The 23859-nt window shown below is 55.1% G+C and overlaps 2 protein-coding genes and 1 long non-coding RNA gene across 7 annotated transcripts in view; 2 read left to right on the top strand and 1 right to left on the bottom strand.

Moving 5' to 3' along the window:
• The first annotated feature begins 404 nt into the window (after positions 1 to 404).
• Positions 405 to 5429, top strand: LOC144379806 (uncharacterized). Of its 2 annotated transcripts, none has more exons than XR_013443193.1 (3): positions 405 to 2532; positions 3299 to 3434; positions 4740 to 5429. It is a non-coding gene; the product is annotated as an uncharacterized LOC144379806 (long non-coding RNA). The 2 variants fall into 2 exon arrangements; XR_013443194.1 differs by having other exon boundaries at positions 3332 to 3434.
• Positions 5430 to 8132: 2703 nt separating this feature from the next.
• MMAB (metabolism of cobalamin associated B) lies at positions 8133 to 20881 on the bottom strand. Its single transcript, XM_036085975.2, has 9 exons — positions 20698 to 20881; positions 19465 to 19526; positions 16478 to 16571; positions 14494 to 14551; positions 12355 to 12427; positions 12034 to 12131; positions 11613 to 11677; positions 9903 to 9962; positions 8133 to 8481 (listed from the first exon to the last, which is right to left on the bottom strand). Exons 1-9 carry the CDS (start codon positions 20811 to 20813, stop codon positions 8382 to 8384), a joined length of 726 nt encoding a protein of 241 aa, XP_035941868.1. The 5' UTR covers positions 20814 to 20881; the 3' UTR covers positions 8133 to 8381.
• A 199-nt stretch (positions 20882 to 21080) lies between these two features.
• Positions 21081 to 23859, top strand: part of MVK (mevalonate kinase) — a 33225-nt gene continuing 30446 nt past the window's right edge. For 2 of the 4 annotated variants that reach the window (XM_078060865.1, XM_078060866.1), the window contains exons 1-3: positions 21116 to 21437; positions 22318 to 22409; positions 23314 to 23461. In XM_078060865.1, coding sequence (XP_077916991.1) covers positions 22332 to 22409; positions 23314 to 23461 — 226 coding nt within the window. In that variant the 5' untranslated portion in view covers positions 21116 to 21437; positions 22318 to 22331. Of the gene's footprint in view, positions 21438 to 22317; positions 22410 to 23313; positions 23462 to 23859 lie in introns of all 4 variants that reach the window. The other 2 variants (XM_036085999.2, XM_078060867.1) reach the window with 2 other exon arrangements.

A 23859-nucleotide genomic window follows, 5' to 3' on the forward strand; every position in this document is an offset into this window, starting at 1 on the left:
AGATTTACTGGGGTACGTAACTACAGAACTGCCCTTTCTTCCTTGAACCACCCCTCAAAACTCCCAGCACACGCTGAAGAAATCCTCCTCCTGAAACACCCCACATTTCCCCAGGGTGTGTGTGCTCTCGTGTTGCAACAAGACCATCTGACGCGGTTCAACTACAGGCGCGCTCTTCGGGGTCTTCAGTGGGAGGGCATTGCAAACCATAAACTCAGAAATGTCCCCCTAAACAAACTGCCTCCCCTGAATGCAGCACCGCAGGGAGGGGAGCTGGATCTGGTGCCGAGCACAGCAGGAAGCAACCCCACAGGGAACCGAGAGAAGAAACAGCCAAAGGGATGTGGCTTCCAGGACACCTGCCTGCTGACAGGAGGGGGTGGGGGAGGGACGATTGTGGCAGAGGCTGGGGGTCGGCTGGGAGATGGGAGGTGTCACACTATTTCTCACTGGTCTTAATCTTAACTTTGCGTGCTCTAATGTGAAATGTAATTACAGATTCTGAATTATGGTGGCGAGCTCATCAGGGCTGACTCATCAATTAGTCAGATTTATACGCATGTGGTTCTCGGAGATCTATGACCCTGATGTGTCACCTCGAAGCTCTGAGAAATCTGTCCTGCCCGTTCGCTGTCTTGGGGAACCGTGGGTTCGAGAGAGCCATTTTGAGGGCCAACTGGGAGGGACAGTGTGACCACTATCAGGAAGCCTGGAGACCATACATGCCTCTGAGTCCCCAGTCTTTGAAATCTGTGAGGGCGTTGGCCTAGGAATCCAGAGATGTCAAATACACATCGGAAACCATGCGAGGCTTCACTAATGGATTACCAGCACCTTCTGCTGCATGGGGACCCAGCCTCGAGCTGCTTCTCGACACAGCCTTCCAGGCAGCCCCTACCAATCACCGTGCATTGGCACTTCTTTCCCACCCCTGGGATCAGCCCGTGCACTGTCTCCGCAGAATCATAATCGGGAGAGGAAGCTGGGTTTTGGTGCAGAAGCCCCGGGTTGAGTGCTGCTTCTGCCACTTGCTGCCTGTGGCACATTGGACTCATCACGCTACCCGCTGGGGTGCCACTCTGTCCAGGTGAAGGTCGGGTGGTAATCCACGGTGAAAATCCACATAAGGTAATCAATGGGAATGTCCTTTGTCTATCTCAAACCCCATACAGGTTAAAGATGCAGCAACCAACAGAAGAGAGAGAAGGATGAAAAGCGGGCGTGATTACCCTCCAGGGGCAATGCTCAGTGGGGCTGTGATCAGCTTTCTTCCCTCCTCTGTTGCCCTACAACGGAAGCCAAGCATCCACGTTCAGACCGCATGGGAGCTGCGCTCCAGGCAGCCAGCCGGCTCCAACAGAATGACCAGGCGCATATTCTCCAAGGCTTCTAGACTCTGGAGGGGCCCCGTGGCTTTGGCTACCAGAGGGCAGCCTCCTCTGACTCCAAACATCCCAAAAGAGGTAGATGATTTATGACAGGCATGGCAAGCACTTGTCAGCTTCTTCTCTCTTCTGCACTTAGGTTTATTACACAAGTGAGCCTCTGTCAAATCCGACCCAAATACATTGTTAAAGAAAAGGTTGGAAAACCCAGACAGACAAAAATGAAAGTTAAAACCACCCATAATCCCATGATTTGGAGGCATTATTAACACATGGAACAGATCCTTGCATATTTTCTTCCTGTGGTGTATATCCACACACCTATTTCTTTTTCAGGAACCAGGTCATTCTATACTACACCACTGGATAACTGGGGTTTGGTTTGGTTTGGTTTTTTCTACTTAAAAGATGGATGCCTTTCCATAGTAATAAATAGATAGACACCATCCATTTCAGTAGTTTTGTGTTTCTTAGAGCCCCTTATTGTTCAGTATTTTCCTTATTTGACAATTAGCTCCCTATTGTTGGACAGAGCATCCAGTTTTTCACTGTAATGAGCAGCTCTGCTGTGAAAAAAAATCCTGCTGGCTTCACCAACGTATCTTTCCTTTGGAGAAATTCTCGGACACAGAATCGCCGGGCCGTAAGGACGCACATTTCCAGGACTTTCATATGTTGCCAAATTGCCCTCCTGCAAGGTTGTCCCTAGCTCCGACCCCCCCAGCAGCGGAGAGTGCACGTTTTTCTCTCCCCGCTGAAGCCTGCAGGTGGAGAGCCACAGCCTCAGAACTCTCTCCAGCTGCCGGGTCCTGTGCTCGGACCCCTGAGGGTCCTCAGAATCAAGTTCTTCCTCTCCCACTCGGCAACCCGAAGTTGGCCCAAGAGAGTCGGTGGCCAGGGTCCTGGTGCCACCTGGCGCGGCCACCCGCAGACCCCGACCCCCTTCCTTCCCACCTACGCGCCCCGATGCCTTTTCTCAAGGCGGGCTGCCCACACCTTGTGACGGGACAGTGAGCTTTTGAGCTATCATCAACCTTATCTTCCTCTACAGCTCCTACGGAGTTAACAGATGTACGCACGTCTGAGGCAGTCATGCGGCAAGAGACTTTGGGGCCAATCCTTCCCGTTTTGACAGTGTGTAATCGAGGTGAAGCCATAAATTTTATAAACAAGAATAAACGACCCTTAGCAACATATGTCTGTTCGACCCTTCCAAGGTGATCGTAAATAAAGGCACCTGCTTGCTGGGGGAGGGACGTGGGCGCTACGGATGGCCAGCGGTGAGGGCCGAAGGCTCTGTGCCTTGGGAGCCTCTGGTGGCGGACAGGTCACCCCGCCACCCCCAGGTCCTGAGTCAGCTGGACGGCTTTCTGCCGTTTATTCAATCGTCCCTCCAGCCTACCTTTGCCCTTATGCCCCCCCCCCCCGCCCCGAACTGGTGCCTGCTTCTCACTCTGAGAGAGGTAGCTTGTAGCAGGGGCGGTAGGGTCCCCTCCCTCGGGGTTTACGATACCCTCTCCTCCCCGCCCACTTCACTGTCAATGGCGGCGGCGGCACCAGTGTCCCAAGTCGCTCCCCCCCAGGAATCTGAAAATGGGGGTTCTTGTCCCAGCCCCGCTGCTGCCCTCAGGGAGACCTCAGGCAGCTTGAGCCACTGTGGAGACGTAAGAGCGTGCTAGAGGTAGACAGGTCCAAGTTCAAGTCTGAGTTTGGCCACCGGCCGAAGTGCTCTCTCCCTGTGCCTCAGTTTCTGTGTCTGCATCTGAAACAAAGCTACTGATATCTACCCGAGGGGGCCATGGCAGGGGGGCGGAGTATGGGCTAAATGCACACGCAAGTTGCTCTCTTATTGCTCAATACAGTATTCCTCGTATTGCTCAAGAAGAGCTCAGTAAATGTCAGCTGTTTATTAGGATATCATTATAATCATCACATCACCCCAGCAGTTCCTGTGTGATTCTGAGCAAGTGACCTCACCTCTCCGGGCCTCATTGTCCTTACCTGTGAAATGGGGAGAATACGTGCACAGACCTCAGTGGGTTCTGAGAGGTAAGACACACCAAGGTACACGTGAGCATGTAGCTGAGTGTTGAGTAAGTGATTAGTCGTGGAGCTGAAGGGCGTAGAGCCCTGCTTTCAAGCCTAGCTCCACCTCCTAGAGCCACGTGACCTCCAAACTGGGCTGGTTTTTCACCTGTAATTTGGAGATGACAGTGATGTTAATAGTACCACCTTCATGGGCTTTTGGAAGAATTAAACTATTGCATGTAAGGTGCTTAGCAAGATGCCTGGACACAATCTCTACTCAATTTGTGGTCATTATTAATATTTATTTCTATATTCTCTCTTGGCCTTAGTTTTCCCATCTGTAAAACGGGAGCAGTGATCTCTGCGCTCCCTTCCGGCTCTCATTGCTCTGGCACTGAGTACTTGGGCAGCATGGTGTCCCTGGAGCCAGGGCCCCTGGTCTGACTGGGACCAGCCCCCCCGGAGGCCACCTGTGTCCCCCAGCCTCAGCAAGTCCAAACCAACTGGGGGTGCTGCTTAGTGGTCTTCTGAGCTTCACCCAGGCCTGAGCTACTTGGAAGTGCTTTGAAAAGGAGAAGACACAACTCAACAATAGCTACATTTTTTTTTCTTGAGCAGCACCCTTGTGCCAAGCCCGTGGGTTTATTCCCTGAACCCTTGGAAGCTGAATCACGAGCCCCAGTCATAAAAGATAAAGACTGAGGCTCAGCAAGGTGAAACAATTTACTCAGGGTGGTTCAGCCAGGAAGCGGCAGGGCTGGAACTTGAATTCAAGTCATAACAACAACAACTATAAAAACAGTTAACTTGGGGGGCCTGGGTGGCTCAGTCAGTTGAGCGTCCAACTCTTGATTCAGGCTCAGGTCGAGATCTCAGGGTCGTGAGATGGAGCCCCATATTGGGCTCCGCCCTCAGCATGGAGTCTGGTTGAGGATTCTCTCTCCCTCTTCCTCTGCCCCTCCCACTCGTGCTCTCTCTCATAAGTAAATCTTAAAAAAAAAAAACCAAAACAGTTAACTTGCCAGGGGCCATGCTAAGTCCTTTAAAAAAAAAAAAAAAGATTACTTATTTTAGAAAAAGAGCATGGAGGGGCAGGGGCAGAGGGAGAGAGAGAATCTCAAGCAGTCTCCACGCTGAGCACACAGCCTGACGTGGGGTTCCATCTCACGACCCTGAGATCTTGACCTGAGCCAAAACCAAGAGTCGGAGGCTTAACCGACTGAGCCCCCCAGGCGCACCTAAGTCCTTTTAAGTACTGCCTTATGTTGACCTCTCTTAATGGCCTCTATCTATGGGGTATATATTATCGTCCTTCCTGTTTCACAGATGAAGAAGCGAGTCTGAGAAAGATGGAGTGACCCGCCCGGAATCATGAAGCTAGGAAGTTTCAGAGCTGGTCTTGAACCCGAGTCTGCCTGGGCTGATGCCCAGCTGTGTCGGGCTGTTGTTCACTGCCTTCCACGGTCGGGAGCGTCAGAGGCCATCCAGCAGCCTCCCCGGCCAGGCCTGAATGCTGCTTCTCAGGCTGCAAGGCTGGAGCTCTGCGGGACTGCACAGGTTATTTTCAAGTGGGGATTCTTGGGGCATCTGGGTGGCTCAGTCGTTAAGTGTCTGCCTTCAGCTTGGGTCATGATCCCGGGGTCCTGGGATAGAGCCCCACATCGGGCTCCCTGCTCAGCGGGGAGTCTGCTTCTCCCTCTCCCTCTGCTTGTGCTCTCTCTGTCAAATGAATAAAAATCTTAAAAAAAAAATAATAAAGCGGGGATTCTTACTTGGGGCTTCCGTGGATTTCCTCTAATTGTACGCATCCTGTGAACGTGTGTGCGCGCGCATCTGTCTCGGGAGAGTATGCACGTAGCCTCCATCAGAAGCGTCTCAAGTGTCTGATTCTGTGGAGTACGAGAGAACACAAGGGACATCCCCACGGACACTCAGGTGTCCCCAACCTGGCTGTCCCCTGCCTCTGCTCGGGCTCAAGCATGGCCTTCCACGAGGGACTCCCAGAGAAAGAGACTGCACGCCCACTCGGGCTGCAAAGGTGAGTGATCTCAGTAAGCAAGACTGGGCCAGCCTGGGTCCAGGATTGCCAGGGAGACTGCCGAGCCCGGGCAAAGGCAGGCAGGGATGAGCCACAAATCCTTCCAGGTGCTGATTTATGTAGCATTCACGCGGAATTTATTATACAAGGGATTTTATTCAATTAAACTTGAAGTGTGTCTGGATTCTTAAAGGTTCAGTAGTGATAACTGGGACAGAGCGATCATAAAACTGGATGGGCTGTCGGGGGAAGGTGTCGGGGAGGAGGCGAGGGTGACATTGCAGCTGACGGGGGATTCGGAACCGGGACGTTTGTCATTGGGATGTGTTACAAGTTCGGGCTGAGAAAATTACTCGGTGAGAAATGCACATTAACAATAGCCAGGAGATAGTAGTTAAGGGAAACCAGGTTGAGAAATGAGACAGCAGAATCTATTAGTGTCTGACATTGTTCTCGGTGGCCCAGGTCGTGATTAAAACAGCTGTCAAGGGGCGGTGGGGGCGGGGGAGTCGCAAGGCCCCCTCCCAGGCCCACACCTTGGTGCTGACTCCCTGAGACAGGGAAGGGGCTTCCCCCGAGCCTCGGTTTTCTCCCCTGCAGAGAGTGGCTGTTTCGGGGTTGCTGTGAGGTCTGAATGAGAATGATGTCCGTGGTGCCCCAGGATCGGGGCCTGGCACGTGGTTTAAACCCCTCCCTGGTGCTGGCTGGCGTGATGATTATGTGCGGCTCTCTCCGCTGCACTATCCAACCACCAGCTGCTCTCTGCAGGGGCACTAAATGTGTCCCCGAGGGCCGGGCAGGGCTGGGGGGAGGCAGGCGAGCCCGCGTAGGGGAGCGCCCAAACCCCCAGGAATCAAGGTAAATACAACTTTCACGTGCTATTTTAAAGGATCAAAACTATGCAAAAGACCTATGATCAATGAGGAATCACAAGTTTTTTAATTTTTATTTTTAGGTAATCTCTCTGCCCAACGGGGCTCGAACTTCCGACCCCGCGATCAAGAGTCGCACGCTCCTCGGACTGGGCCAGCCAGGCGCCCCGAGGTATGGGAATTTTAAGTCAAACCTGCCCGCTGTTTCTTTCCCGGCCCCGCCCTAGTGTGCAAGGGGGCTGTCTCTTGTGAGCATTGACAGCAGTGTGCAAACAGATCAGGCACCGCGGGCTTTGTACTTCGTCGTGTGTTTTGACGGCGGAGCGTTGCGTTAACGTTTCCCGCTAGGTTCCAGACGCGGGAGGCCGTTCCGGCGAGTGCACGCGTGCACGCAGGGGTACGCAGGTCTCCTTCGCTTCGGGCTCCACTGTGGCTCTGTGAGGCCCTGCGGACCGGCCAGCTCCTAGCCAGTCCGTCGTCCGGGCCCGCAAAGCAGGCCTGCTGCTTTCCCCAGGCTGGCCACACAGGCGGCCCCTGCACCCCAGCCTGTGCGGGGGGATGTCTGCCCGCCGTCGGGAGGTGGCGGCTGAGGCGGGGCCTGGGGACCCGGAGAGAACAGAGCGAAGGTCAGGCCCGCGGCCCGCAGCGGCCGCTCCCAGCAGGGGCAGTGGGGCCGGGATTTGGCAAGAGGCCAACTGCTTTGTTCCGAAGCCTCACCTGCTGCTGTCTTTACTCAAAGCGCTCCTCTCGTCCTTTGTAGGGTGTCTGACCACGGCTAGGAGCAAGGGGCTGTCGTTTCGCTACCTACGTCCTGCTCCTTGCAGGAAGATCCGGAGTGAGTGGACCGGGTCCCTGCGAGCTCCCGGGGCAAGCGCCTCCCTGGCCCGGCCTGAGTGCTGAGCCCCTCGGTCGTGCTGGGGCCGCGCTCCGCTCTGCTCACTGGCACCGGGCGCCTGCCGAGGCCCAGACCTGGCACTAACCACTGGGAGGGCCTTCTCCTTCCCCCGCGCGCCGGCACCTCGGCCGGCCGGGAACCGAGGGAGCGATCCAGCAGGATGCCATGCACCTGTTCCTTCGGCAAAACTCGCCGGCACAGCGGTGACAGTGAGAGCCCAAGTCTGCACGTGACCGATGGTTGTCGCCGTCGCGGAGCCGCTGGCTAGGACAGCCAGGGTGAGCAGGCTCCCCGAGCCGAGCTGGGGCCTGGCGCTGAGCAGGGGCTCAGTGACCGAGTGAGTGCCGCACGGAGTCCGCCAGGCATCTGGGCCCTGACAGGTTGCGAGAGCCTGCCCTTCCCGAGTCATTTCCTGCAATTAGCGGCGTGCAGTCTCCACATTCTCGGGCCGCCTCCCTGCCCTGCATAAATATCCCCTTCCCAAGGACACAGCTGGCCCTGGCAGGGTCGTTTGGGGGGGGGGGGCAGGGGTGACAAGAGAAATAAAACACAGCCGTGGCACGGATCTCAGAGGCCGAGACCAGCAGAGAAAGAAGTCCTCCTCTGAGCCATGCTGTGCTCTCCCCAGGGTCTCCGCCCCTCGCCCCTGGTCCCTCAGCCCCCTGCCCCCCACCGAGGGAGGAAGGCTCCCCCCCGGGAGTGGGGGGGGGTCTCTGGGCTGCACTCCTGCCATGCACACCTCGTGTGTCTGCAGCTGTCCTTCCCCTTTATAAACGTGACACTTACAGCCCCTGTGGCATGGCTAAATCACAGTTCCACTTCCAGGGGCCTCTGGTACGGCTCCAAATCCTTACGCCCCCTGAGCCCGCAGTGAAAGGGCTCTCTCAACACACGCACGCACACGTGCACACAGCTCGAGCTTTTCCCACTTTTATTGTTTTTCTACGTGGCTCTTCCTTGCACAGCAATCACTTTACCTTATTTTCTGCAATAGCGAGTTCATTCGTTCCCACTTCCTCCACGACCCCGGAGAGCCTAGGGGAGCGGGCAGGAGTCTCGCCCAGCGCCCCTGGCTGAGATCTTCAGGAATCAGGACAGGAAGGGCAAACTCTTCACCTCCAAGGGGTCTGCCAATCTCCCCCTTTGCATTATTTCCACGTGCCTCAGGCTTGCTCCGACGGGTCATTTTTCTTGTATATTTTTTCCTGATTCCCCTCCTTCATGGCCGTGTATCTGGCTAACGTGAAGAGATAGTCGCTGAGTCTGGAGGGGCAGAGAGAAGTCAACGGGATGATTTGAAATAAGAGATCAATGCTAACCGGGTCCTTCCCATATTAGCCTTCAAGGAGGAAATATAAATCACACGCCCTAGGAGCACTGGGCGGGACAGCGGGTGCTCAGCCAACTTGGGCTTGATGGATGGCCCTCCAGGCCATTTTCTATGACTCTGGCACCAGGGCTCGGGCATTTCCTGCTGCATGAGGCCGCTACCTCCACCCGGCCTCACAGGGCTGATGGCTTTGGGCCCCTCCTGGGCTGCTTTCTGTACCTTCCAGTGGCCAGGATTGAGACACCCAAAACTGAAACACCCAGCCTGCCCTTAGGGTGGCTGCAGTGAGTTCAGGAAGCCGCCCACCTCTCAACTGTCCCCCACTTTTCCTTGTTTTCATGCTGAGCACTGACCACCACCCTCCTCCACCTCTCCCGGCCCCAATCCTACTCTCTGAGGCCAGCCCCATGCCAGGTCCTGCTGGAACCTTCCCTGACCCACGCCCCCACTGGGATCGAGCCTCCCTCCTCCTAATGCCTGGCTGTCTCTCTGGGGACAGGGGTTGGGGGCAGCGGAAGACATTCTGCTCTGGGCGTCCCCCATTCCTGGGGGGTGATGACATCCTTGTATCTCATCTGCTCAGTGCCGCCTTCCTTGCTAAGGGAACGAACTGGCCCGGCCCACACAACACTACGGGACTATAATGTTCCCCAAAGGTCACTGCGATGAGAATGAATGGAACCTTCCTCACTCCCTTCGGGCCCACCCACCTCCCAGGAAGAATGGAACTGGTCAGGTCACATCCCAGTGGGAAGAGTGACCACAGCGAGGGGCCAGACCCTGGCTGTGAAGTCACTTTCTGGACACCCAGTACAGCTCCCAGGGGCCCCTGGGTTCTCAGCCTGCCCCCGGGCCCTGACCTTGCCCACACTGGGACTGCATGAGCCAAGGCTGCAACAGAATCCAGTGGAGCCTCCCCGGGGCCAGCCCAGCTCACTGGGTCCTGCTCGGGGGCCCTGGGCTCCAATGGCCCTGAGCTGGCTTGGCCCGGCTATCTCTTCTCAGTTCACATGGCCCCGGGGCCTTGCAGGGAGGAGCTGAAAGATCCCTGCCTGAGCTCCCTGGTCCCTCAAACCTGAAACGGGCCCCTTGGTACACACTGTCCCTTTGTTTTTATGTTTTGTGCCACCGGTTTTTGTAACAGCCTCTCCCAGTGAGACCTTCACCTCCCCAGGGACAGGGACGGCGCCTGCCTCGTTCTCAGCAGCGGCCCTGCACTGGCTCAGCCCCGGGCACGCCACAGACCCTCCATGGGTGTGAAAGGAGTGAAGGAGTGTGCGGGGCCCCTGGCCTTATTGTTACAATCGGCCTAGTTTTTCAGAGGCCTGGGACTCCCCGAATTCCATCTGAGTACCTGTTTAAGAACTTGGCCACGTTGGCGTCCGTCTCACCCATCTGGACAAGGGGCACCACACTGGAAGGAGAGGAAACCGCATCACGTACATTCCGGGGGCCCCAGGGCTGTGCCCCACGCCAGCACCTCCAGAGTCCAAAGCAGCTCCTTGCCGGTCTGGCTGCAGACGTTCCAGACAGCGGACTGCCGTCTGCCCTCGCTGGGCCCCTCCTGTGTGTCGCTCTGCCGCACAGCCCTTGCTGGGAGGTGCTCCCCCCCAAACCGAGGCTCTGGGTTTGTGGCCCCTGCCCAAGGGGCTTTTTCATCCCACAGGCACGTCTCCACCTCCCTGTCCGGTACTGAGGACCCGTCCTCCGCTCGACTAAGCCCCGTCGTTGGGCCTCTGGGTTTCTCCAATTTTTGCTATTATGAGCATTGCCGAGGTGGATGATTTTGTACGAGTGACCAATTTGTTGAGGCCACAGTTCTGTTACCCAGGATCTCTCTGGCAAACCACTTCGTGAGCGATGAAAGCTTTATGATGTGGGGCTGTGGACAGAGCTCAGGGTTGGACTCTGCTCGGGACCAGCTGGCTGCCCGCCCTGGCCAGGATGTCACCTCTCGGAGCTCCAATTTCCTGGCTCCCGTATGTTGGGGGCTGCCACCCCCTCTCTGCCAAGGTTATCATGAGGCATCAATGGAAGAAGGAATAGGAAGTGCCCAGCGCAGCCCTGCCAACTGTATCCAAGTGGTGCTTTACTCCCACTTCTCTGTAAAGCCGCTGGCAGCTGGTCTCGGAGTGCAGATGGAGGCTTTGCAGTGAGCTCTTTTAAAGTTTCTCTGAAAAGGCTATCGGAGCTTTTGGGGGCCCCTCCCCTCCCTGACATGTCGGCACAGCGGCTGGCTGGTCTGTGGAGAGCCTCCCCCGTGGGCCCCCCACAGCCATGGGGGCTCCTCTGGACCCTTCTCTACCCAGCAGCCAGCAGGGTCCCTTCGTGCCACCCCATCCATGGCTTCCCGTGGCTCTCAGGACAGAGGCAGACCCCTCTGCGCCTACGAGGCTCTGCCCGGCCTCTGGCCTCATCGTGCCCCACACCCTCTCGCTCTGGATCCAGACACTCGGCCTCCTCGGTGTCTGTCCCGTGCAGGGCCACCTCTGCCCCTGCTGTCCCCTCACCCTGCACACTGTCCCACCCCGCCCCCCAAGCCTTCAACTCCTGGCTCCCACAGCATGACCCTCCCTGTGCCCACAGCACGTGCCCCACAGCCCTGCCCATGGTGTGGGGTCCTCCCCTCACCTCGGCCCAGCTCCGACCGCCCCGCTTACATCGACCCCCAGGGACGCGGAGCCAGGGCATAGGGGAGGAGGGAGCGTCACCGAATAGCCTTTTGACTTTAATGCCTCATGAGTAGTGGAATTATCAATAACCAGCTAAACCCACCAGGGCCTCCTCCTGGCCTCCTACCCTGTTCACCCATAAGCTCTTGTTTCTCTAGAAGCTCTGCTCTTGATGTGGTGACATCATCTGTCATTCGTGGGCTCCCGGGTCACTGTCTCCCCTCAGCGACGCAGGGCTCTGAGGACAGAGACCTGGTCTAGCTGGTGGCCGCCTGGTAGTGAAGGTGGCAGGTGGAGGTCTGTCGATGGCGGGCCAGCCGGCATGGAGCCGACCCCCCCAGGCCTACCTGCTGCTCTGACCGGCCCCCCGCCCTCTCCCTCGGCCCCCTTACCATCTCTCTGCTCGGCGGCACACGGCCCGACAGACGTGCAGCGCGGAGCTGCCCTTGCCTCCGGACTGGAAGGAGAGAGTGGGTGTTGGCTGGAGCGGGGGGAGCGGGGCAGCGTGGGGGGGGGGCAGGCGTGCCCACAGCAGACAGATGGGCCAACAGGTACATAGGGCCCCGCACCCCAATGGGCAGTGTTCTGCTTCCAGGGGCCCTGCAGGGGCACACCTGCTGGGCACCCCCCTCCAAAGGCAAAGTGGGCAGGGGTTGGGGAGAGACTGGTGAGGGTCTGGAGGGGACTTGGGAAGCTGGGGGACAGCTTCTGTCACTGACAAAAATTAAAAGAGGGGACTTAGTCAATGCTTGTGTGTTTCTGTGAATACGCCTGGCCGGCAGCCCCCCCCAGGTGAGACCCCTCGGTACCCACCGGCAGAATAAAGGCCGTGAGCGGGGGCAGCTGGCTGGAATACTTGTCGATCCACTGCTCCAGCTCCAGGATGGGCCCTGCCTCGAACGCGGCATGTCCTTAGGGGTGGGGAAGCAGGAGGACACAGCCGTGAGACCCACGGCCCGCCAGACCAAGGAAACCACCCCTGTGTCCCTTCTGCCCAGGGGCTCTACAAACCCCTCCCACAGACTCAGGAGGTCCTTCCTTCTCGGGGTCTAGGGGCCAGGCTGCTGGGGGAACCCAGGTGACACCCAGGACAGAGCCCCACCCCCTTGGGCCCTCCAAGCACAGAGAGATTACTTAAGTGAGCCTCCCTGGCCGAGGAGCGCGGTGTCGCCAGGGCAGAGCCGACATCCTGCAGCGAGCACTGGATCTGGGGAAGCGACAGAAGGCAAGAATGAAGATCCACTTGTGGCCCGCCAAGCGGAGATGACGGGACTCCTCGCGCAGAGGGGCTACCTGACGCCAGCAAGGCGCGCAGGGTCTGGCCTGACGGGGACTATCCGATCCTTCGGCTAGCCGGCCCTCGGAGGCTAATGCATTAACAAAGTCGGCTGAACCTTCCGCACATCTGCCTTGGACGCCAGCTCTGCTGAGAGGGGCCCTGGGTCCCTCGGGGATATCTGGGTCACCCCGACGAGGAGCGACAAGCGCCCAGTGATGGCCCAGTGATGGTCTTCTCACCCGGTCCTCGTCTCCCTCGGGCCTGGGCCCCATGAGGTTTTTCCTTTTCTCTAAACTGACAGCTTTGGTTTTCTGACCTAGAACAGCTCGGCCAAGACACCAAACGTGACTGTGCTTTCTAAACCATAAAGGACGAGTATCTGTGAGAACGGGGTCAGCCCTGCGTGACAAACACCCCACCGGAGCCTGTGCCAATGACACCCGCAAACACGGCCTCGGACACTGTGCCTAGCCAGAGGGGGGCCGTGGGGCAGGTGGGGGTCTGCGACCTCGGTGAAGAGGGCCACTGTGACAGCATGCCAGGAGCAGGACACAGGGGAGCCCACCCAGCAGCGGACCGGAACCCTCCGTGGGCTGCCACTTGGGTGAGTTCCTCGAGCGCCTGGTGTCTCTGGGGCTTCCGGTGGGAGGCGGAGCAACAATACCACCCCGGGGCTGGCCCCCTGCAGCATCTGCCCCCAGGACTGGAGGGAGCTGGCACCGGTCTGGGAATCGGACCCCAGCTCTGCTGATTCCCAGCCGGGGAGCCTTGGGCAAGCGGCCCTTTCAGAGTCTCGGTTTGGCCCCATGCAACGTGGACGCGGACCTCCAGGCACGGGCTTCTGTGAGGACAGCAGGGCCCGGGCAGCCCGGCGCTCTCCCAGACGCCCGGCGAGCAGGGCCCTGGTGGGGCTCCCGGGTGAGAAAGTCACGGTCCACACCCTCGGGGGGCCCAGGCCAGTGGGGAGAGACAGAAGGATCAGACCATCTGACACTCTTTGTGGTGCCCGCGGGAAGCCAGGGGGCCAGCCCAGGCCCCGGAGGAGGTGATGTCGAAGCTGTGACCCACAGGACAGGAGCCTCAAGCACAGGTCGGCTCATCACATCACTGGCGCCCCTCCCCAGCCTTTTCCCTCCACAACTCCACTCAGAGATGAGCACAAGATCTAGAAATGACCACGGTGGGTATGAACAGTCCTCCACCGTGAGGCTGCAAGCCATCCTCCAGTGCACAGAAGGTGCCTCGTTCACAGAATGTTCTGGCAGTTGAAGCCTCCCATCCTTCTGCAGCCCCCTCACTGCCCTCTGTCTGCTCCCAGGAGCCTCAGTGGGCTCTGGCCTGGCCTGGAGGACTGAAGCGGGCAGGGCTGACCCTGCAGGGAGCAGCTTCCAGTCTCAGGTCACCCCGTAGACTGTAACCTTGTCCTGTGCATTCTAGGGGGCGTGCCTGTCTCCACTGTTGAAGTCCTGTCTGTGGGTCAGAGCCTCCAGGCTTCCTAAGGAGCAGAACACGAATACTAATGACCACAAAGTCCGCTGGCTGAGGGCTTACCGAAGCGGGCCTTCCCGGCTTTCTCCACCCCGGGGCTGCTGACGTTCGGGCCCGAGGCATTCTCTGGTGTGGGGCTGTCCTGTGCACGGTAGGACATTGGCCTTTGCCACCCACATGCCAGTAGCGCCCCGCCTCCATATGTAACAACCAAAAATAACACCAGACATTGCCAAGCGTCCCCTGGGAGGGGCCAGAATCGCCCTGGGTCAAGTCCACTGCACTTCACACTCCCCCCGCCCCCCCGGGTGCTGTCTCACCCCTCGCCTGGGAGGGAGGATGATGTGTGTCCCCATTTGGCAGGTGGAGAAACTGAGGCTCCCGGAGAAAGAGTGACTAGCCCCAGGTGGCACAGAGAGGAAGAGATGGTCAGATGGCAAATGCAGTGACGGCCACCCGGCCACACGGACAAATATCCCAGCATGGGGCCCAACACTGCTACTCACTTTCCAAAGCTCTTCAGCAAATGGGTGGCCTTTTTCTGCAATGAATTCCAAAGCAAACCTATGAGGAAAAAGAAAAGAATCTGCCTCTAACATGACGTGCCTGGGCCCTGCCCTTACATGAGGCAGCAGGTCCGCCGGGTGCAGGTCCTTTAGCTAATGCAGCTCTAACACACGCGGTCTTATTTTTCTTGGGGACGAGAAGAATGTCAGACCCTTTCATTTGGTTATCGGGTGTGTGTTGCTCAAAATGCCTTTTCTTATACTCATTACTGATCCAGTCGACGCTTCTTTTTTCAATGCCTGGTCTGGCCCGGTCCAGGCAGTTCAGCGTGAGCGCTAGGGACACAGGCTGTGTTCAGCAGGACAGGGAGGTGGGAATCGGGTATCACGTGACTGAATGTGACGTTGCAAACTGAGGTTAGTGCTCTGGAGGAAAGGGCCGGGGTCCCGAGAACCTTGGCCTTGGCTGGGGTTCAGGGAGGGCTTCCTGGAGGAAGTGGTGCTGGAGGTGGGACTTTGAAGGCTGAGTAGGAGTTCCCTGGGAAGGCAGGTGGGACGAGGAAAGCCAAGCACCCCAGGTGCAGGTCAGGACCCCGGCTCCTGCCTCCCTCCAAACTCTGCTCCCTCTCTCTGCACCAGGCAGGGTCCTGGCAGGGAAGAGTCAGCGGCACATTCACAGGGTTCCTAGAGGAAAGTCTGGTGAGGGGACGATGAACAGAGTGTGGGAAGAGTTCTGGAAACTGACAATGGATGGCAAAGATTAGCAAAAGCAGGGGCCTGAACAGGGGGGCGGTCAAGGGAGGGTCAAAGGCACTACCATCCCAGGAGAGCTGGAACCTGCAGCCGGCCGGGCGAGAGTCACTGGGGAGCAGGGGCAGAAATGCTCCCACACCTGTCTCCACCAATGTTCCGTCTCCTGCTGGTGCCTCCCATCGGCTGGACCCACCCAGAAGCCAGAGGACAAGGGGACTGGGGTGGGGGTGGGGGGGTGAAAGCGTCACCACGTGATGTAGGCTACCTCCTGGGCAGACCAGAGAAGACAAGGGTGGAGAACGGCCTCAAAAGGGCCAATGAAGAACCACCAGTGCACCTTCGTAGTTCATCTTGCAGTCAGAACTAAACAGACAAACGTGTCATTTGTCATCTAGTGTGGGACAACTCTGCAGGCCGGACACCATCTGCCCTGAGCACAGCAGTATCCCCCTGCCAGGCACAAAGTACGTGCTCAGGAATATCGGCACCGAGGATGTCCCCATGACGCAGGCCAGGTGTCGGCCCCTCCTCGGAGCTTGCTCCATCAGGCCCCCACCGCCTGTAGATGTCCCTCTAGTGTCTGTCTGCTCCCCGGCCCCCTCGGACCGCGGGCTCCACGGAGCATGTGGGCTGGGGCGCCCTGCTGAGCCGTGCCTGGCACATGGAGGTGCTCGCTCACGATCTGACAAAGAATCCACAACTGAGATGCCCCCCGTCTCCTGCCCACACGGACTGGGGGCTCACGGCTTGCTGAATTGCTCATCCTAAACAGCCGATGCCCACCTCACCTTCCTTCCCCTCTGCCCATTTCATCCTGTGCCTCACCTCCCACCTTCACACACAGACCAAAGCGTCTGCCTTCTCTACTCTGCTGGCAGACCCTCTGACCCTCTGCACCTGCCATTATCTGGCCTGAGTATCTCACCTAGCCAGGCCTGTCACTGAGAAGCGTACTCGCCCGGAGGGTGGGGGAGTCAGGGATGGAGGGGCCGGCAGCTTCATATGCATGGGACGGATGCCAGGCAGGGGCAGGCAGGGCAGGAACGGAAAGGAGCCTGCAGCCCGGGAGCCTTGTGGAACTGACCCCAGGCCCCTGCACTGCCAGGCCAAGGTGGGTTCCTCGAGCGTTGGCAGCCCGAAGGACCAGCCAGCACTCTCGAGAGCTACACGTAAACTACACTGACTGATGCCAATTCAAACTCAACCTCAAGGCTAATCCCGTCTGCCTTACCCAATGGCTGAACTTAATTCATCCGTAGTTCCCACGGCTTCAAACACTTGGTCATCTTTAGGTCTCCTTTCTCCAGTGAAGGTGCTAGAAAACCCTGTGAAAAAATGTTTAGCCACTCAAGTTAAGATTTTTTTTTTTATTTTCCTGATATGCTCTTTTTAAAAAACTTTCCACCTGAAGTAGAACATATACACAGAAAAATGCTCAAATCCTAAGTGTACAAGCTGGGGGCGCCTGGGGGGCTCAGTCGGTTAAGCGTCTGACTTCAGCTCAGGTCATGATCTCAGGGTCCTGGGATCGAGCCCCGCGTCAGGCTCCCCGCTCAGCGTGGAGTCTGCTTGAAATTCTCTCTCTCCCTCTGCCCCTCCCCCCGCTCGGGCTCTTTCTCTCTCTCAAATAAATAAAATCTTAAAAAAAAATTAAGTGTACATGTTGATGAATTGCCACCACCTCAATATACCCGTGATCACCCAGATCAAGAACTAGAATCTGATCCGCATCCCTGAAGCCATGTACCCCCTTTCAGTTGCTACTCCTAAGGGTAACCACGACCCTCACTTCTTTCCTGATATGCTTTTATTTTAAGCCTCAAAATCATGGACTCACCATCCTGCTAAAGAAATAAGACATGGAGGTACATACTATGTATACATTATAATTATATTTCACGTAAAATCGAAGTTCTCTGTATCTCTGCCTAGGTCACAATTTGCCACCATTCTCCCCTAACCACGGAGAGAGAGCAAATCTGCTTCCCACAGCCGGGAGCTGGCCTGGCGCTCACAGGTGGGCCGTGGTGTTCTCCTGCTGGAACTCGAACGAATTCACAGAACACCATCTGACGGCCCCACTCGGACTGTGACACATCAAGACCAAAACAAGAGCCTCCATAGTCATGTCTGAGCCCAGAACACTGTCCAAACTGTAACAATGACCAAACACCCCCATTTTCTGGCCAAGGCGAGGGACTGCTGCTCCTTTATCAATTATAGCTTCAGCCTCTCTTTGTCTCTCCCACCTTCCAGCTAAAAATGATTTAAGAAACCCAACTAGAGAATTAGGCCTGCTTCTTGACAGCATCCAATCCACAGCAAAAGCCTCACTTCCTGGAACTCTCCCCCAATCACCTAACATAAGCCCAGTCCTATAATGAGTCCTTTCCAGCATCTTCTCACTGAGCCCACGGTATGCCACGTAAGGAGCTAATGACCCCAAATGACTTGACTACATTGTCCTTAGAGGTCTCTGCTGGAGGGTATCAACACTACCTTCTGTTTGTTGTCCCTAGGCACATTTTCTTTCCTTTTTTTTTTTATTGTCGTAACATATACATAACATAAAACTTACTATTTTAACCATTTCTAAGAGTACAGTTCAGTGGCATTAAAAACATACTATACATCCTATGCATGTCGTTTATGCTTTTACTGCATAAGTATAGACCCCCCCCAAAATACACATACACTAGTGATCTGCACAGTTTTAAACCTTAGAAAATGTGTCACACTGACATATTCTTCCACATCTCACTTTTTTTCTGTACGTTATATTCTGGTATTAATTTTTTTTTAAGATTTTATTTACTTATTTATTAGAGAGAAAGAGAGAGAGAGTGCGCACAAGCAGGGGGAGCAGCAGAGGAAGAGGGAGAAGCAAACTCCCTGCTCAGCAGGGAGCCCAATATGGGGCTCAATCCCAGGACCCCGAGATCATGATCTGAGACGAAGGCAGACACTTAACCGACTGAGCCACCCAGGCATCCCGTTCTGGTATTGTTTAAATAATCAAAGTAATCTATGCTCATTACAAAAAATTATAGGATAGGATAAAAGTATGTACCATAAACAATGAAAACCCTTCTGTTCATTCCCCTCTCGCAAAACTCAATCCTCAATCCCTCTCCCAGGTAATATTCCAAGATGTAAGCTTTCAGAGTTTTCTATGCCTATCTGAACACATACATACCTACACACATACACACACTTTTATCCAAGTGGATTTCAATTATTTGGATTGTTCTGCAACTGGCTTTTATCACTTAATATATCTTAGGCATTATCTTAGGCATCTGGGGCACCCCGGTGGCTCAGGTGGTTAAGTGTCTGGCTCAGGTCATGATCCCAGAGTCGTGCAATCGAGCCCAGCACTGGGCTCTGTGTTCAGAGTGGAGTCTGCTTGAGATTCTCTCTCCTTCTCCCTCTGCCCCTCCCCCCACTTGTGCATGCATTCCCTCTCCCTCTCAAATAAATAAATCTTTAAAATATATATATTTTAAGGGCGCCTGGGTGGCTCAGTTGTTAAGCATCTGCCTTCAGCTCAGGTCATGATCCCAGGGTCCTGGGATAGAGCCCCGCATCGGGCTCCCTGCTCAGCGGGAAGCCTGCTTCTCCCTCTCCCACTCCCCCTGCTTGTGTTCCCTCTCTCACTGTGTCTCTGTCAAATAAATAAACAAAATCTTTTAAAAAAATACCTCTGAAACAAATAATGCAATATATGTTAAGAAAGAAAAAAAGAAGAAGAAGAATGTAGCAGGAGGGGAAGAATGAAGGGGGGGAAATCGGAGGGGGAGACGAACCATGAGAGACGATGGACTCTGAAAAACAAACTGAGGGTTCTAGAGCGGAGGGGGTTGGGAGGATGGGTTAGCCTGGTGATGGGTATTGAGGACGGCACGTTCTGCATGGAGCACTGGGTGTTATGCATAAACAATGAATCATGGAACACTATATCTAAAACTAATGATGTAATGTATGGGGATTAACATAACAATAAAAAAATTTAAAATAAAAAAATAAAATAAAATACATATATTTTAAACACACACACACACACACACACATATATATATGTCTTAGACCTCTTTCATTTCACATCATATTTGATGATATTTATTGAGATTTACATAATTTTTAATGACTGAACGATTTGGCAGAACTTTAAGATGGAGTTGACTATCTTTTTTTTTGCATGTTTCACCCGCCCCCTACCTTTATCTCCTGTTTTGGTGTATATCTTGGGGATCTTGGGTGTCTTCAAGGAAGATTGTGGCCTGATGAGAAATAGACATCAAGACGTGGTGAGTGGGGATGGCTTCCCCAGTGTGACACCTCCCTCAGTGGTCACAGCTTGCTGCTTGTAGCCTGAGGGACGGCACCAGCATCTGCCGGCATCTCTGCTGACATCATTCCCCTCCTTTTCTTCCTAGTGCAGCCCTTTGGGGGCAAGTTCTGTGTCTTGCCCACATCCATATCTGCAGAGTAGCTCATGCTCAATAAATATTCACGGAAAGAGTTTACTGATCACTTTCCATAGTCTCTGCACTGTGCTAACTGGATTGCTGGCATTCTCCTGGAATCACCCCTGGAATCTTCCCACAGCCCCAAAGATAGGAACTACCTATGACCTTCATTTTACTGTTGAGAAAACTGGAGCTCACAGGATGACACTTGCCTTCCCAGGTCACCCAGGAAGGAAGACATACGGCTGGGATTCATGCCCAAGACTACCTTACTCCCCCCCAAACTCTTACTTCCACCCTTACTTCTACCCACCCAAACTCTTATCCTCTATTCCGCCAAGTCCAGGCTTCTCGGAGAGAAAGCAATCTGGGCCACTTCCATTCTATGAAGCTTCAGGTATACTCAGGAATGATGAACTGCTAAAACAGAGTCGAATTCTGGCATTTTCAAATTGCAACATAACACCTTTAACACAGGCTTCGACACTAAAACATGGCATTAGAAAGTTATTCAAAACGTTCAATTACTGGATCTATGAAATTTATCGATCCATTATTAATTCATGGTACTCTGCAGGTTCTGAGGTCCGGGAATGGGGTGCAAGTTTAAAGGTCTATGATGACAGCCATCTTCAGATCGTTGGTGTATCTCTGTGTCTTAAGGTATAAACGGCCTTGGAGATACGTCAAAATCTGAACTGAGGCCCCCACCTGACCGTGAGGCCCGGCAAGATGGCCCTCCCGGCCCCCGTGGGACATGTCCTGCCCTGACCCCTGACAGCTGGGCTTCCTTCGGACTTGGGCAAAGAAATGTTGGTCTCTGGCTTCCACGGTGCCCACGTGGCCACGTGACCACTTAGGACCAAGAGAGGACGTCACCCGGCGGTTGCTACGGTGACCTCACAGCGGTGTGACGTCATCATAGCGACGACCCCACAATTTGCGGCAGGTAACCGAGTTACCCACCCAGCCAGGCACTCACCCGTCCCCGTCTTTCACGCCCTGGGGGCGGTGGCTCTGGAAACGGGGACACAGTAGCCTACCGGCGCCGACACCGCCGCGCAGGCCAAGGCGGCCTCCCAGGCCCCACACAGCCATGCGCCAGGCAGCTCGTCGGGGGCTGACTCCGCCAGGCTCCCGTCCAGGTCCCGGAGTGACTCCACCTACCTCCGGCCGCACCACCGTTCAGCCCCATTTTCCATTGGTCCGTGGCTCTCGACCCAGGGCGGGACACTCCCAGGAGCTTGCTTCCCATTGGTTCACTGAAGGGGCGGGGAAACCCGTGACAGCTTTGTTGCAACACCTATTGCTCAATGTTCAAGCCAACTGGGAAAGGACGCCCAGCTCGCGTGTTCTGATTGGCGGAGAGGAAGGACGAGCCCCTCCCCCCGGGAGAGGGGCGCTCGGGGACTAGGTCCGGAGCTGCTCCCGCTTCTGCTCCCGGGGCGGGCGGAGGCAGGTGAGAAGCTGGGGTCGCGGGGCCGGGTGGCGCGAGGTTTGACGCTGAGACCCAGGACGACCTCGGGCCGGGCTCCCGGCTTCTCTGGCTCCGTGTCCCCGACTCTGGGAGTCCGTCCCGAGCGGTCGGCGAACTTGAATCTGAAGTGGTTTGGAGCTTTGGACCAGCAGTAGGTTTCCCGGTTCCGAGCCTCAGTTTCCACCGCTAAGAAACGGGATCACGATAGTACGTGGCTTGTTGTGCGGCTCGTGTCTTATATTAAGGTAATGCACGTGAGGCCTTAAATGGGTGGTAATTCTGCAGAGTTTATAAAAATCTAAGCCGCGCACACCTGTAGACCCAGCGAGTCACTTTCTAGGACTCTGTATCGTAGAGATCCTGGCTTACGTTTGCAAGAAGGGGTTTGACGGCTGTTCTCTACAGCCTGTGATTTATCATCGTGAGGCAATGGAAACAGCCTAGAAGTCCAGGGAAGCGTTCCTTCTGGCCCATGATTTCGTTTAAATTTCTGCCTTCGACAGCAGCAGTAATAAAAGCTGCAACCAGGAACAGAACCAGTAACAGATAGCTGTCAGTAATTGAATGAGTGCCGGACACTGCCAAGTGTTCCTCTTGCATTATGTAAAGTAACCTTTCCAAAACCCACTGAAGTAAGTCCAGTTCTTGTCCCCACATAACATGAGGAAACCGAGATTCCTAGCCATTTGAGTGGGTTAGCGAAGATGACCTCATTGGAGAGTGGAAGAACTGGGATTTGAACCCAGGTCTTTCTCATGCGTTTAGTGCACTGCCTCACTGCACAGTCTTTGGGGTGCATAGCAAGTGCTGAATGGTAGCTGCCTTTTTTGTTAGAATGATGAGTTTGAACTAGGCATTCTCTAGTATCGCTTCATCCTCTCTTTGGCTTTTTCTTTTTTTCTTTTTCTTTTTTTTTAAGATTTTTATTTATTTATTTGACAAAGAGAGATACAGTGAGAGAGAGAACACAAGCAGGGGGAGTGGGAGAGAGAGAAGCAGGCTCCCCGCGGAGCAGGGAGCCCGATGCCGGGCTCGATCCCAGGACCCTGGGATCATGACCTGAGCCGAAGGCAGACGCTTAACGACTGAGCCACCCAGGCACCCCTCTCTGGCTTTTTCTTTCAGGATTGTCAGGAGCCATGCTGTCAGAAGTCCTGCTGGTGTCTGCTCCAGGGAAAGTCATCCTTCACGGAGAGCATGCCGTGGTCCACGGCAAGGTAAAGTCCCCCAGAGCCTTTGAGAATTGGGCACCTCTTCTCCCTAACCCTACTCTTAAGCCAAAAGAAAGCCTGGAGGCATAGCCTGGGAGTACGTAGGAGAGGAGATCAGTTTCTCTGCAGCAAGGCAGGGAAGAGACAGGTCTTACACCCACTGAAGGGCTTCCCTGGCCTCACCCAGTAAGAGAGCACAAAGTTGAAATGTAAAGCTGTACAGGTGGAATGAGACAACCTGGAAGCTGGGCTTCGGTGGAGAAGAAAAGAGGTGGGAGCGCTGAGCCCTGGGGCACCCCAACATTCAGAAGTGGGGAAGATGAGTAGGATCCAGCAAAGAAAACTGAGAGATGCATTATCTCATTTAACTCTTAGGACGGCCCTCTGTGGTTAAACTTTGATTATCCCATTTTGCAGATGTGGAAGCTGAGGCTTAGGAGAGGGTTGGTAGCTTGACCAGGGTCCCATGTACCTTAGCAGAACCGGGAATGAACCTAAGTCTGTCTGAACCCACAGCTCATGCTTTTTTCCACTCCTGTGCTCCTCCACTCCTCGTCATTCTTTGTGTTCCTAACTTTATCTTTGCTGACGTGATGATTGCGGGGAAGCCTTTCCTTGGTGTGGAGGACTTCTGAAGTTTTGCACGGGGAGGGCAAACATAAGTAGATATTAGCTCCTAATTGATGGGAAGAGGCTGTGTCACTTAGTGGGAGAGCATGCCAAGGTTGATCAGCAGTGTCTGCCACGGGCATGGGTGGGCAAAGAAATGTTGGTCGTATGTGCCCTATACGCTAGTATGTGCTCTCTCTCCTCAGTACATTGACATTGACCCCCGGTTTTAAGACTGGAGCCAAACTCTTTGCACCTCCCCCCATGCCCAGGCTCATTGCTTTTGCCCTTTATTCTACAGGTGGCACTGGCTGTGGCCTTGAACTTGAGAACATTCCTCCGGCTTCAGCCCCACAGCAATGGGAAAGTGTGCCTCAACTTACCAAACATTGGCGTCAAGCAGGCCTGGGATGTGGCCAGGCTTCAGCTGCAGGACACGAGCTTTCTGGGTAAGTGCAGCGGGCAGGAACCGGGTGTGGGAAGAGCCTGGGCCCTGACCAGAGGAGAAAGGGGACAGCTGGGTAGTTATTCTAGGCTGTCTCTGAGAGGGTCAGAGACGAGCCACTCTGGGGGTGTTTTCTCTCGACCCCATAAAATTAGCTTTACTTACTTATATTTTTAAACTTAAGAGTGTCAAATGATGCACTAGATCTATGTGGGTTGTAGTGGACTGATCCTCAAGGCCTGTTGTTGGATGAAAAACCACAAGATGCAAATAACATGCATCTAAGGAACGACCCAGATTAAGTATCAGTATGTATGCACATGCAGGGGTGATTAGTGACCTCTGGGAGGGTCCTGAGGTCTGAAAGTGGACAAAGGGAGCCTTCCTTCTGTGAGATGGTTT

Source organism: Halichoerus grypus, chromosome 13 (genome assembly GCF_964656455.1).
Source record: "Halichoerus grypus chromosome 13, mHalGry1.hap1.1, whole genome shotgun sequence".
Classification (NCBI taxonomy): Eukaryota; Metazoa; Chordata; class Mammalia; order Carnivora; family Phocidae; genus Halichoerus; species Halichoerus grypus.

Excerpts from the sequence above, each read along its gene's own strand:
- MMAB (XM_036085975.2), bottom strand. The coding sequence starts at position 20,813 with ATGGCTGTGTGGGGCCTGGGAGGCCGCCTTGGCCTGCGCGGCGGTGTC. Across the intron at positions 19,527-20,697 it reads GGCGTGAAAGACGGGGACGG|GCCACAATCTTCCTTGAAGA; the intron begins GTGAGTGCCTGG and ends ATTTCTCATCAG. Across the intron at positions 11,678-12,033 it reads TCACGGCCTTTATTCTGCCG|TCCGGAGGCAAGGGCAGCTC; the intron begins GTGGGTACCGAG and ends CTCTCCTTCCAG.